This window comes from Nicotiana tomentosiformis, chromosome 8 (assembly GCF_000390325.3).
Source record: "Nicotiana tomentosiformis chromosome 8, ASM39032v3, whole genome shotgun sequence".
NCBI classification, from domain to species: domain Eukaryota; kingdom Viridiplantae; phylum Streptophyta; class Magnoliopsida; order Solanales; family Solanaceae; genus Nicotiana; species Nicotiana tomentosiformis.
Genome location: NC_090819.1, coordinates 84,596,622 through 84,610,523, shown reverse-complemented (window position 1 = coordinate 84,610,523; position 13,902 = coordinate 84,596,622). Strand labels below are relative to the sequence as shown.

Here is a 13,902-nt window from a genome sequence, read left to right as displayed (position 1 = left end):
TTTGATTTTATTAGGATTTACCTCGATCCCTCTTTGCGAGACCAAGAACTCCAATAATTTCCCGGAGCCAACCCTGAACGCATATTTTTCTGGATTGAGTTTTATGTTATGTTTCCTCAAGATGTTGAAGGTTTCTTAGAGGTGTTTCAAATGATCACCTGCACTCAAAAACTTTACTAACATGTCATCGATATATACTTCCATTATTTTACCTTTTTGTTTATCAAACACTTATTAACGAGCCTTTGTAAGTGGCTCCGGCGTTCTTAAGCCCAAATGACATTACATTAAAACAATATGTGCCAAAGTTTGTTATGAACGAAGTTTTTCCCTAAACTTCCGAGTTCATCTTGATTTGATTGTACCTGGAGTAAGCATCAAGGAAACTCATCAACTCGTGCCCGGCCTTAGCATCAATCATTTGATCAATATTTGGCAATGGGAACGAGTCTTTAGGGCGCGCCTTATTTAAGTTCTTATAGTCTACGCACATTCTAAACTTGCTATTCTTCTTTGAAACTACAACTACATTAGCTAACCATTCTGGATATTCTACCTTCCGTATTGGATTGATGTCAAGTAGCCAAGTTATCTCTTCTTTAACAAACCTGTTTCTAACCTCAGCTATTGGGCGTTTCTTTTGCCTTATCGTTGGGAATTTTGGATCCAAGCTCAAATTTTGCAAAGCCACCTCCAATGGGATACCTGTCATATCCGAGTGCGACCAAGCAAAGTAATAGACGTTAGATTTGAGGAAATTAATAAATCCTAACCTGAGTTGGGGATTGAGTCTTGTTCCAAAGTGAAACTTCCTTTCCAAGAATTCTTCGAATAAACCCACTTGCTCGAGCTCTTCTGCATGGGATTTGGTTGCATCTTTCTCCTCTGGTACCTGAAAGTATCTCGAAACCTGGTGGGATTCCGACAATTCCTCACCTTTATCATCTTCATTTAGAAAGGGATAAAGCGTTGGTTCCTGTAATTGCTATTTGCCGAGCTCCTTCCCTTTGCTGCTGTAAATCGACACTGCGTTCATCTGTCTTTCTGCCAATTGATCTCCTCTTATCTGCTTGATTCCTTCTAGGGTCGGGAATTTCAATAGTTAATGATATATTGAGGGCACAACCTTTATCTCATGTATATACAACCTTCTGAGGATTATGTTGTAACCCATGTCACCGTCTACTACTTCGAATAAGGTGGTCTTGGTTACCCTTTCGGCGTTTGTGGGCAACATGATCTCTCATCGGGTTGTCACACTTGCCAAGTTAATCCCAGTGAGGAGCTTTGTTGTCGGAATGATGCTTCCGCTTAACTTTGCTTGTTCCAGCACTCTCCATTGAATGATGTTGTTTGAGCTTCCCGTGTTAACAAAAACACGTTTAATCTTGAAATCTAAGACACTGAGAGAAATTACCAAGGCGTCATTATGTGGCAGAAGAATTCCGTTGGTGTCTTCCTCCGTGAAGGTGATGTCATCTTCTGCGACTTCCCGGAGTCTCTTGATGTGGGTCACTGATATCTTTATTTTCTTGGTCGCCGAGAAGGTTACACTATTAATTTTATTCCCCCCGAAAATCATGTTGATAGTCAACTGAGGTGAGTCTTCTTCTATCTTCAAAGGCTCCGTATTATCTCGGCTACGGCCGTAATTGTTCTTGGCTCAGCCGCTCAAGGACTCCCTGAGATGGCCGTTCTTTAATAACGTTGCCACCTCTTCACGCAGATATCGGCAGTCCCCAGTTCTGTGGCCGTGAGTCCTATGATATTCGCACTATAAGTTAGGATCCCTCTGGCCGGGGTCGGATCTGATTGGCTTCGGGAATCGTGCCTCCTTGATATTCCTCTTTGCTGGTACCAACTCCACTACACTAATGTTGAAGTTGTATTCCGATAACCTGGGATATGTGGAATCTCGGGCCCCTATACCTCTTTTTCTTGCAACGACCTATTATTCCGACCACAGTCAGGTCTTCTCTCAGAAGAAAACCTATCCAAGGACAGGAACCCTTTGCTGCCGCATCCTTCGGTTCTCTCGTATGGAAGGAAATGACCTTTAGAAGATCGTTGATCCGCATCAAAATCGCTTTTGGACTTATCATGGTTCTTCTCTCGGTCCTGTCCCTTGGTTGATGTCGGGAATCTTAGCTGATCGTCTTCTATCCTTATTTTTGACTCATAATGGTGATGGACATTTTCCCATGTGGTCGATTGGAATTCAAGTAAGCTTTCCTTCAGCTTTCGAGAGGCATTGGAACTCCTCGGATTTAAACCCTTTGTGAACGCCTCTGCTGCCCACTCGTCAGGTATAACCGGTAGCAACATCCTTTCTTTCTGGAATCTGATCACTAACTCCCGCAGCAATTCAGATTCACCTTGCACAATCCTAAATATGTCCGCCTTTCTGGCTTGGACCTTTTTGGTCCCGACATGGGCCTTAGTGAATGAATCTGCAAGCATCTTGAAAGCGTCAATTGAATGCTCGGGTAAGAGCAAATACCATGTAGGGCCCCTTTTGTGAGGGTTTCACCAAATTTCTTCAGTAGGACCGGTTCGATTTCATGTTGAACCAAATTGTTCCCTTTCACAGTCGTGGTATAAGTTGTGATGTGCTCCTGTAGATTCGAAGTCCCATCATATTTTGGTATGTCCGGCATCTTTAACCTCTTCAGAATTAACTCTGGCGTTGTGCTCATCTTCAATGGAAATTGAGTGTATTACTTCGAATCATTGCCTTTCATAATTGGTTGTGCGCCCGGAATCTGATCCATCGGGCATGAAACTCTTCCGCGTTTTGATCCATCCATTTGTTCATTTCTTTCATAAATCTCATCAGCTCGGTTTTAAAGGGGTCATTCCCTTTATCGTTACAGATCCTCTACCGGTCCCTTCGCCACCATCAAAGTAGACCTTACCCCTTTGGGTGTTGTTATCAACTCTTTGAGCCGTTTGATTTGTAGGAATATCGGGAGGAACCGGGCACCTTCCGTTTGCATTGTTGAAGCGCCTGACAATGCTTGTTTCAACTCTTTCATCACCCTATCTTGTGTTGAGAGATGGCTCATAATGGCTTTCTACTGCTCCCTCAAGATTTTCAATGTTTCCATGACATGTTCCTCCTCCGCGTCATCGGGAGTTGTCTCCCGCACATGCTTGGGATACTACCCTTCACGAACCAGGGTTGCTTCGTCCCCTTCGTTACGGGTGTCACTGACTGAATCTTCATGTTGAGGCAAATTTTTGTGTCCCTCAACGTCGCACGTGATGTTGATATCATTAGCTTCCATTTTCGATTTTTTGCTAAGGAAAAAATCAAACAAGTTAGTTACAAACGTAAGGATCGAAGCAATTACGCATCTGTATAAGCCCCACGGTGGGCACCAAATTGTTGACCCGTAAAACGGTACAGTTAAATTTGTTACGTAGTTTATAGACAAGTGAACTGATTTGATCCAAAAATGATAATGAAATAAGATTAAAAATAAGACTTAGCAATTGAAATTAAATAAGATGACAAGCCTGGCTCCTAGAGCAGTATATCCGGGGACAGAAATGAGAGCAATATAAAAGAGCAAATAAAGTTGTTTAATTGAGAGCGAAAATAAAATACAGCATATGTTTTGCCGAGAATTTCGTGTCATATAATGGGTGCTGAACCTGCTATCTATAACTTTATATAGGGAAACAAGATCCTAGGATCAAGCCCCACTTAAATGATTATAAATGAGTCATTGATGAATATGTAACAGTAGACCATGAATGCAAATATTCTCTACAACGGTTATCCATTCAATGTTGGAGAATATTCTTCACTGAATACTATCCAATGACAAATATTCTATCTGCTCCCTTTGAGGTTTATCTGATGTCAATTGCAATTGTTGTTCCCGGTACTGGTTGTTACTTGATTTGCCTTTTACCTCTCTTTGGTTCCACATGTCATGCTATCATTCGATCATTTATTGGAAACTAATTTTACGATATACAGTATTTGCTTTATCGATTGACTAAAATAGTGGGGGTTATATATAATATTATTTTTCTCTATCTTATTTTCTATTTTTTTTAATATTCCTTCTTTAATTAAAAAAAGAATTGGCTATACGACATCTCTTCAAGTGCGTCAAGCAAATCATGCATGTACTTGAAAATATGCACCACAACAACAAGGGGCGGAGACATCCTTATAAAATATGAGTTGGACAGAAACTAATATTTGGCTTAAAGTATACATGTGTTATAAAATTTATTAAATATATACAAAAATTAAATTTAGAATCTAATTTCTAACACTTGAGATCATTCTTCTAAAGTTAGACCTATAAAGTTCAAATTCTGCCTCTGACAACAACCTAAATTCACTACTTTTTATTTAAAAAATTCCCCTAAAATAATTCACTTTTATTAGAACCTAGTGTTATACAAAATTCCCTTTGAGATTAATTTAACTAGTTATTATCACAATCTGAAGTTTTCATGATCCATAATTGGAGGGTCATGACCAGCACCCATCAAATCCTAGTCTCTTGGATTTTATTCCTTTGAGTTATTGAATTCTAAATTAATAATTTACACATTAATAAATATATTTTTAAGATGAGGAACCCTTATTACTTTCTTTATTATATCGGGAATTTTTTTCTCTTGGTCCGCTAACTCCATAAAGGGCTGGTGGGTGGGGGTAGAGCCTCTAGCGCCAATGTCGATGAATCAAAGGTGTTTGTTTATGTTATGAAATAGGAAGAGCAAAAATAAAACCGCTATCGCTTGTCCTATCATCCGCGATGAGCTTCTTTCATTCGTCAGTATGGGGTAGGGAGAGTCCTTTGATCGTATGCTTGGCATTACTATAGTCGCACCAGTCTTCCTTCATTTTTAGTGCACATGAAACAGAATCCCTAATAGAGACTACCCACACGATGATCAAAACTCTTCCTTCTCTGCTTCACTGTCAATTGATTACAAGTCTTTGAGCAAAGTCATTGAATTCTGTCGAATCCGTACCTTTACTCTACCTTCGCCCCTATAAAAACATAATAAGGTTCTAGATGGCCCACTAATGTTAATCACCTGCAAATAGGACATTGGACAGCATCGTGCCATAATGATGTCAATATATATCTTATTTAGTCGTGCTTCTAAAATTAACTTATTTTGAAAAGGTTTAAAAGTACTTTTGGTCAAAAACAGTTTGTATTTGGCTAATCAATTTGAAAAATACTTTTGAGCAATAATTAGTGTTTGACCAAGCTTTTAAAAAGTGCTTCTAAGTGTATTTTTCTCTAAAGTACTTTTGGGAGAAGCTGTTTTTTCTGCTTCTCAAAATCTGCTTATGCTTTTACTCATAAGTATTTTTTTTAAAGTCAAACACCTTACCTTTGAAAAAATTTCTTTTCGTTAGAAAAAATACTTTGGGCCAAAAAGAAGCATGTCCAAGCAAGCTATAAGTAGCGTAATAACATATAAAGTAAGAAGAGAAAATGAAATCAATTTATCAACAGGATTCCCTTGATAATCCTCGAATGGTAATTATAATTTTTTTACTACTATGACACTTCTTGGTTTCAGGATAACAATTAAGGGTCCCCTTCTTTGAGCTTGACCTAACAACAAGAGTGTTTTCATGGGAAAGCATGAGTGTTGCCAAGCTAAGGTGCATGAGCTAGCACCAAGGCAAAAGGAAAAACGGGCAAGTGATGGCCAAGGCTTTGAGGGAGGCAAGACATCTTGGCAAAGGCTTAACAATGAGATCCGAGTTGAGGGTGACACGATGGCATGGCATAGACATCAAGGCATGTGGCAGTGCTTCCAAGGCAAGGAGAAAACGAAGCGGGCAAAGGTAGGCTAAGTTCAATGAAGGCATGTGCGCAAGGCACACTTGTCATGACATTGGGTCCCGGCAAAGGACCATGTGCGTAGGCATTAGCAAGGGCTAAATGCGGCTGAAATGCACCTGAGAACAAGGCATTGACGCCTGATTCAAGACAAGACATGCACATGGGCAGCAAGTTCCAGCATTGACAAAGTCAAAGGCGGTAATAAGGCACATGTTGTGCACATAACAACGGTTGGCTTTTGTTCAAATCTAGCGAGAAGTTGCTAGAACGTTTTTGTAGCCATGTTTACATTATATTAGCATGATCTAACATGATCCTAGTAGTTGGGGGATATCAACTACACTAGGCTAAAATAGTGGGCTGTGTGGAACAAGTGCTTGAGCCTAAGTGCAACAAATGTAAAGGCAAAGGGCTGTCACATACTCTATAAATGTGCAACACCCTTATGCTTGTAAAAATATGTGGGAGTACATGTTAGAGTTAGGAAAGAGTTCTTAAGTCTGTTTTCAAGAGTGAAAATGTCTAAGGTCCAGAGTGATCTTTTGTACACGGCTGTATTTTGAGTTTGAGTTTCTTTATATGCTCGAGTTAAATACAAAGTTGGGAAAAGAGTTTTCTGTATATTGTGCCTTGTTTTCTTGTTTATTTTCTGTTGCCTTCACTTAAATTCGTTGCCTAAATCATTCCTAAGCTTACTATGTTGAAAGCTGCCTAAAAATATTCTAAGTCCAAAGTTGCTGTAACTTGGCTATGTGTTGTGAGAAGGTTGAAGTTGGGCGTAAGGCCTGGCTGCCGCACATGCTGGTTTTGGGGGAGAAAATCCGGCTGGTGACAACAGGTATTAGAGCGGAGCAGGTTCGTGACAGAGACACGATAGGCAGTGGCAGATTTTGTTGTCTTGTTCGAAAACATGGCCGGTGGTAATAATGAACTGGGGGAAAGGCTAGCGAAACTAGAGGCATTGATTGGAAATGTCCTTGAAGGTGACGAATTTCAGACCCTCGTGACAAGGCTTCCCTACCTTGAGACGTAATTGGCAAGGCTAAGACAAGAGAATGCGGATTTTAAAAGTGAGGCAGTGGTGCTACGACGTGTTGTGGGCGAGGATGCTCCTTAATGTGGTACTGATCGTCTCAATGTAAAAGTTCCTGAACCTAAGGCATTTGGTGGTGGAAGGAGTGCACGTGAATTGGAGAATTTTCTTTGGGATATAGAGGAGTACTTTCATGCAATTCGTGTGCAAAATGAGAAGGAAAACGTAACCTTGAATAACATGTATTTGAGCGAAGATGCTAAGTTGTGGTGGCGCACTCGTGTGGCTGAAGATGAAAGGATGGGCAGACCAAAGATTGAGTCGTGGGAGTGGCTTAAAAAGGAGTTGAAGGATCGGTTCCTTCTTAGCAATACATCTTGGATTTCTAGGGACAAACTGAAAAGGTTGAGGAAAACCGGATCAGTGAGGGCATATGTCAAGGAATTTACTTTTTTTATGCTAAGCATAAAAAATATGTCGGAAGAAGACAAATTGCACAACTTCATGAGCGGGCTACAACAGTGGGCACAATTGGAGTTGCTTAGGAAGAATATTCAAAACCTCGCAAGTGTTGTGGCAGCGGCCGGTGCATTGGGTGATTTTTACTTGGGTGAAGAGACTTCTACTTCAAATTCCAACGACAGAAAGAAGGACAATGCAAAGGAGTGGAAGAAATGTGAGAATAACAATGCTAATAAAGACAAGAGGAAGGGAAAGCAAGAGGCTGGAACTTCAAAGAGGAAGGAGAAGGGCAGCAAATTCAGTGGCTGTTTCATATGTGATGGGCCACACTGAGCAAGGGACTGTACAAAGAAGGCAGTGTTCAATGCTATGACTGTCGCAGTTAAGAGGGCTGCATTGGAGGCAATGACCAGCGAAAGATAAATGGTTGGGGTCAATGCAATTGTGGCTGATGAGAAATGAGGCCAAAAGGCTTTGCTTGTCAACCTCTTAGGACTCATAAATTGAGTTAACCTCGACGAGGACGTCGAGTTTCAAAGGTTGCGGGTAGTTTGCTAGGGGTCCGCTTCTTTGAGCTTGACCTGACAACAAGAGTATTGTCATGGGTAAGCATGAATGTTGCCAAGCTAAGGTGCACGAGCTAGCACCAAGGCAAAAGGAAAAATAGCAAGTGATGGCCAAGGCTTTGAGTAAAGGTGACAAATGGGCCGGGTTGACCCGTTTCCGGACCGGCCCGGACCGATTTGGTAGTTAGGGGGCCGGGTGGGCTGAGTTAGGGAGGTTGGCCCGTATAAAAAAAAATTTTGATTAACCGGACCGGTCTAAACTAGTGTAATAAATTTTCTGTTGAACCGGTTAACCGGACCGGACCGGCCTGGTTCAACGGCTATTTTTGATTTTTTTTTTGTTTTTAAAATCGAATTTGACCGTTGGCAGCGGTTAGCTTCAAATTTGACCGTTGCCCAACGGAATGATTGCAAGAATGGCCCTTTTTTGGGCAATTTTTTAATAAAAATAACACTTTTAGTAATTACTAATTTAGCCCTTTAAAAAACTATAAATATACCCCTCTCTTCTTCATTTCTTCACTCATTTATCATTTCTCAAACTCAAATCTCAATTGTCATTCTCTCATTCTTCATCTAAATTGCAATCAAGTATTTGGCTCTCATTTTTTGGAATTTAATTTATCGTATTATTTGAAGTTTGATGTTTGAACTTTGAACAATTAACGTTTCTTCGCGGTAACATTGGAGTTGCGAAAATCATCAAGTGTTCAACTTATTTCAAAATTCGGTGCACTCCCTCCAACTCTTTCTCTTATTTACTATTTTATTTGCATATTTAATTTTTATTAGTAGTTAAATTTTCACAATATGTTTAATGCTGCAAAAAGAGTTTGTAATAAGGTTGCTAATCGGGATAATCGGAGAAATAGAAAAAGAGGTACTACTTCAACATCTAGTAGTAATTTAAATGACTCTACACATGTTTCTGAAACATCATCTAATAATAATATAGATTATGAATAATTAGAGGAATATTTCGATATAGAAGATAATAAATTAGAAATTAAAGATGAGACACCACTTACACCTAGTAGTGTTGGAGTTGGTAGCAGGGGTGGTGGTCGTGGCACTAGTAGTAGACCACCTGTGGCCCCGACTACTAATCGGAGGAAAAGAAGTAAAGTTTGAAAATATTTTGACGAAATAGAGAATTCCGATAGAGTTAGATGCAAGCTTTGTAAAGATGATTTTAAACATAATACTGGAGGAAGTTTAGGGGGGGACTGGAACACTTAGTAGATATTTAAAAATTACTCATCCTATAGAATGGGGCTATGATGTAGATGAAAATCAAGGAACTCTAAACCCTAGTACTGGAGGACTTATGAAATATGATAAAATGAAGGATCGTGAGGAGTTAGAAAAAATGATTGCTTTGGGTTGTCTACCTTTTTCTTTTGCTTCTTCATCATATCTAACTATGTATATTCAAAGGATTTATAATCCCTTATTTAAAAGTATACCTAGAAGTACTTGTAGATCTGATATCTTTAGACTTCATGGACAATATCATACATACATACGTTATTTGTTTGACCACCTTCCTTGTAGAGTTTCTCTAACTTCTGATATTGGCTATGCTATAAATGGAAATGGTTATTTGACAATTACATGTCATTGGATAGATAATAATTATTGTATGCAAAAACATGTTATCGCTTTTAAATATGATGAAGATCAAAGTCATACTGTTATTTATATAAGTACTACTATTTGCGAAATTGTTGAATTTTATAATCTTAATAAAAAAAATATTGTATATGTCTTTTGATAATGCTTCTAACAATATTGCCGCTATTTAAATATTAAGACTGCATTTGAAACTACCACTAGACAAAAATTTTCATGTTAGGTGTGCATGGCATGTTTATAATTTAATCGTTAAAAGTGGCCTTGATTTATTTTTGACTGAGATTACTCATGTTAGAAGAGCAGTGAGTGTTATTCAAGGAAATAATAGACAATCTAGAATTAGGGAATTTAAGACTAAGTGTACGGAACATAACCTTAAACCCAGATTCATGCCAGATGAAATTGTTACCAGATAGAATTATACATACTTATTTTTAAAATGTTGCTACAAATATAGATTGCCAATAACTGAAGTTGCTAATGCGCATTGTACTGATCCAAACCGTATGTTAACAACCAATACTTGGGAGGCCATTAATGATGTTGTTCAATTTTTACATAAATTTTATACAGCTACCGTTGTGAGCATATTACCCTACTGTAACTATGACTTTAGTTCATATAGCTGAAATTTTTTTTCTACTCTCTGAATTTAAGAAAAAAGAAAAATATAAGGATGTTGTTGAAAAAATGCAAGCCAAATTCAAAAAATATTTCTTTCCAATTCCTCCGATTTACTTAATTGGTGCTGTTTTAAATCCTTCTATAAAGATGTATAATTGTCACAAATTAATCAATGCTTTATATAGTTATATGGAGATTGGACCAACTGAAACCCCAGATATATATTGTTGTATGAACAAGCTAAATGATTATTTACAATAATTATATAATTATTATGCAAATATAATTGATGATGATGCTATTAATGTAGGCAATGTTAATCCCACTATGCATTGTACTACTTCTACTGCATCTCCTAATATGGATGAAGATGAAAGTCTTGATGGTTATATATTTGGGCTACGTTTCCTTCAACTCAAACCAGTAGCAGGAACATTGATGAACTTCAATTCTACTTGCAAAAGCAATGAGAGCCTCATAATAAGAAATTTTCACCTTTGGGATGGTGGCATGAGAATGCAAAGCAATTTCCTGTTCTTTACGCTATGGCTCGGGACGTGCTGAATGTGCCAATTTCAACTGTTGCATCAGAGAGTGCATTTAGTAAAGCAAGACAACAACTAGGAGACACCCGTCACTCATTGAGATGCAATGCTTTGGAAGTTTTAGTATATTTCAGAGATTGGATTAGATCGGAACGAAGAAATCAGAGACGTGAAGATGTTGATAAGCCAGAAGACGAGGAACTTGGAGATATATTAACACATGGTCACCCATCTGCATTTAACACTCCAGAAGATGGCCAAGAAGTTCATATTGATTATGAGAAACTTACTAAGGCAATGCAAAACCTTTGAAGTTCTAAATTTATATTTAATAATTAAACTTTAAATTTACTCTTTTTTCATTAATTTAGTTGTTGCTAAATGTAAACTTTAATTTGCAAGTTTGAAATAAAAAAAGAACTTGCAAATTATAAGTTCAATTGTTTTTCATCTTCACTGTATTTATATTATCTTAAATTCTTAATGAAATATTCAAATATAAGAATTTTAAAGTCCTTGCATCTTTTATTCAAACACTCTTTTTATAAGATTATTTTTTTATTTTATATTTTTACTTTAGTTATACAAAATATATAAAAAGAAAGAAAAAATTACACAAATCCAACCCGACCCGGACCGGTAGGCCCGGAACCATTCCGGTTCCATTTTTGACCGGATGGAGCCGGACCCGTTAATCCCAGTTTGTCGAACCCGTAACCCGGCTCGGATTGGTGACCGGTTGGTCACTTTTTTTCTCGACCCGGACCGGTCCGGCCCACTCGTTTGACACCTTTAGTTTTGAGCGAGACAAGACAGCTTGGCAAAGGCTTAACAATGAGATACGGGGTGAGGGTGACACTATGGAATGGCAAAGGCATCAAGACATGTGGCATTGATGCCAAAGCAAGGAGAAAACGAAGTGGGCAAAGGTAGGCTAAGTGCATGAAAGCATGCGCGCAAGGCAAACTTATCATGACATTGGGGCGCGGCAAATGGCCATGTGCGTAGGCATTGGCAAGGTCTAAATGCGGTTGCAATGCACATGAGAATAAGGCATTGGCACCTGATTCAATTCTAGGATTGACCAAGTCAAAGGCGGTAACAAGGTTAATGTTGTGCACATGACGGCGGTTGGCTTTTGTTCAAATCTAGCGGGCAACTGCTAGAAGATTTTTGTCTCCATATTTACATTATATTAGCATGATATAACATGATCCTAGTAGTGGGGGAATGTTAACTACACTAGGTTAAAATAGTGGGCTGCGTGGGATAAGTGTTTGAGCCTAAGTGCAACAAGTGTAAAGGCAAAGTGTTGTCACATGTCCTATAAATATGCAACACCCTTATACTTATAAAAATGTGTGGGAGTACATGTTAGAGTAAGAAAAGAGTTCCTAAGTCTATTTTTAAGAGTAAAAATGCTTAAGGTCAAGAGTGATCTTTTGTACACGGCTGTACTTTGAGTTTGAGTTTCTTTTTATTTTTGAGTTGAATACAAAGTTGGGAAAAGAGTTTCCTGTATATGATCCCTTGTGTTCTTGTTTATTTTCTGTTGCCTTCACTTAAATTCGTTGTCTAAATTATTCCTAAGCTTACTACGCTGAAAGCTGCCTAAAAATATTCTAAGTCCAAAGTTGTTGTAATCTGGCTAAGTGTTGTGAGAAGGCTGAAGTTAGGAGTCAGGTCTGGCTGCCGCACAGGCTGGTTTTGGCGGATAAAAATCAGGCCCGTGACAGTAATCATGATGTATTTTGTGCCTTTCTCTTTTTACTCATTAATAAATATTTATCATTAGTTTGTATTAAAGCGTGTGTATATATGGATAGTAAATATATTGTATGTTTAGGACTAAGAGAGTTTTTGTTTTTCATATTTGGTAGGACTAGTTTTCCTTATTTGTTAAAACTAGGGTTTATTACTTGACTTGTATATATTCTTTTGAATGAATAGAAGAAGGTAAGTCTTTATCTTCCACACTTGGCCAGCATTTGCTTGTGCGTTTCGAATGGTATAAGAGACAAGGTCGAGCCAAAGCATAAGGAACTCGGAGTGATGTACAAATGGCAGGAGACAATGGTAAATGCATCGCCGCTTCTGGCAAGAGAAGTGGTGGTGACAAAACAAACAAGACCATTTCTCCTCGTGATATAATATCTAATGACAATCCTAGGATTTTGATAGCGCAGGTGGCTCTGAAGGGAGAAAACTATTATAAATGTGCAATGTCCATGAGGACCGCCTTGAGGGCGAGGAAAAAGTTTGGATTTATTGACGGAACAATCAGGATACTTGATGAGAAGACTCCAAATCTTGAAGATTGGTGGACCATCAACTCGTTGTTGGTTTATTGGATTCAGAATGCTATTGAGCCTACTTTGCGTTCGTCTATACCACACATAGCAGTTGCTGAAGATTTATGGACTAGTATTAAAGAACATTTCTCGATCTCTTATGGTCCAAGAATATAGAAGGTGAAGGCCCATCTTGCAGAGTGCAAACTAAAGGGCATGACAATAGTTAATTATGTGGAAAATTGACAAAATTCTGGGAAGAACTTACTAATTTGGATCAAATTCCAACTTGCATATATGGCAAGGGCACATGCGATCTAGGTGCAATCTGGAAAGAAAACGAAAGAGGAGAAGGTGCACCTTTTTCTTATGGGGTTAGAAAGACGGTGTATGGAACAGTAAGGTCGAACTTGCTCGCTTAAGATCTGTTGCCAACTTTGTATCGAGTTTACTCGAAGTTGGTACAAGATAAACGTGTGAAGATGATGGCTCGAGAGACAAATGAATTTGGCGATGCTATGGACTTTATTGTACAAGGGATGTACTCCTATAGAGGTCGAAATAAAGTGAAGGATAGAAATACGTGCTTCTACTGCAAGCGAACTAGACATGATTTAGAAAGTTGCTTCTAGATTGTTGGGTATCCATAATGATGGGGAGATAGACCACGTGGTGCTGGTAAATCAGGTGGACGGGGTAGAGGACAAGAACAACATTAGAGGGGCGGAATGAATGGAGACTATAGACATGGCTCTGCATATCACACAAATACTGCACATGCCACAAGAGGTGGCATCTCCGCAGCTATGATGGGGGTAAAAAAGGCTGGGCCTCTGGGGTTGAGCAATGACCCAGTGATAGACGTTGATTTTTATGTTGAATAACCAACAGATAAGTTCAAATGAAAAG

General features: G+C 38.7%; 1 protein-coding gene across 1 annotated transcript; it reads left to right on the top strand.

Moving 5' to 3' along the window:
* Positions 1-6,747: 6,747 nt before the first annotated feature.
* On the top strand, positions 6,748-7,665 carry LOC138897755 (uncharacterized). The gene is made up of 2 exons (XM_070183766.1): positions 6,748-6,820; positions 6,983-7,665. Exons 1-2 carry the CDS (start codon positions 6,748-6,750, stop codon positions 7,663-7,665), a joined length of 756 nt encoding a protein of 251 aa, XP_070039867.1.
* The last annotated feature ends 6,237 nt before the right edge of the window (positions 7,666-13,902 follow it).

What these genes read in the sequence shown, in the direction of transcription:
- LOC138897755 (XM_070183766.1), top strand. Translation starts at nt 6,748, where the DNA reads ATGGCCGGTGGTAATAATGAACTGGGGGAAAGGCTAGCGAAACTAGAG. An exon ending in GATTGGAAATGTCCTTGAAG is followed by an intron (nt 6,821 to 6,982) that starts GTGACGAATTTC and finishes TCAATGTAAAAG; the next exon opens with TTCCTGAACCTAAGGCATTT.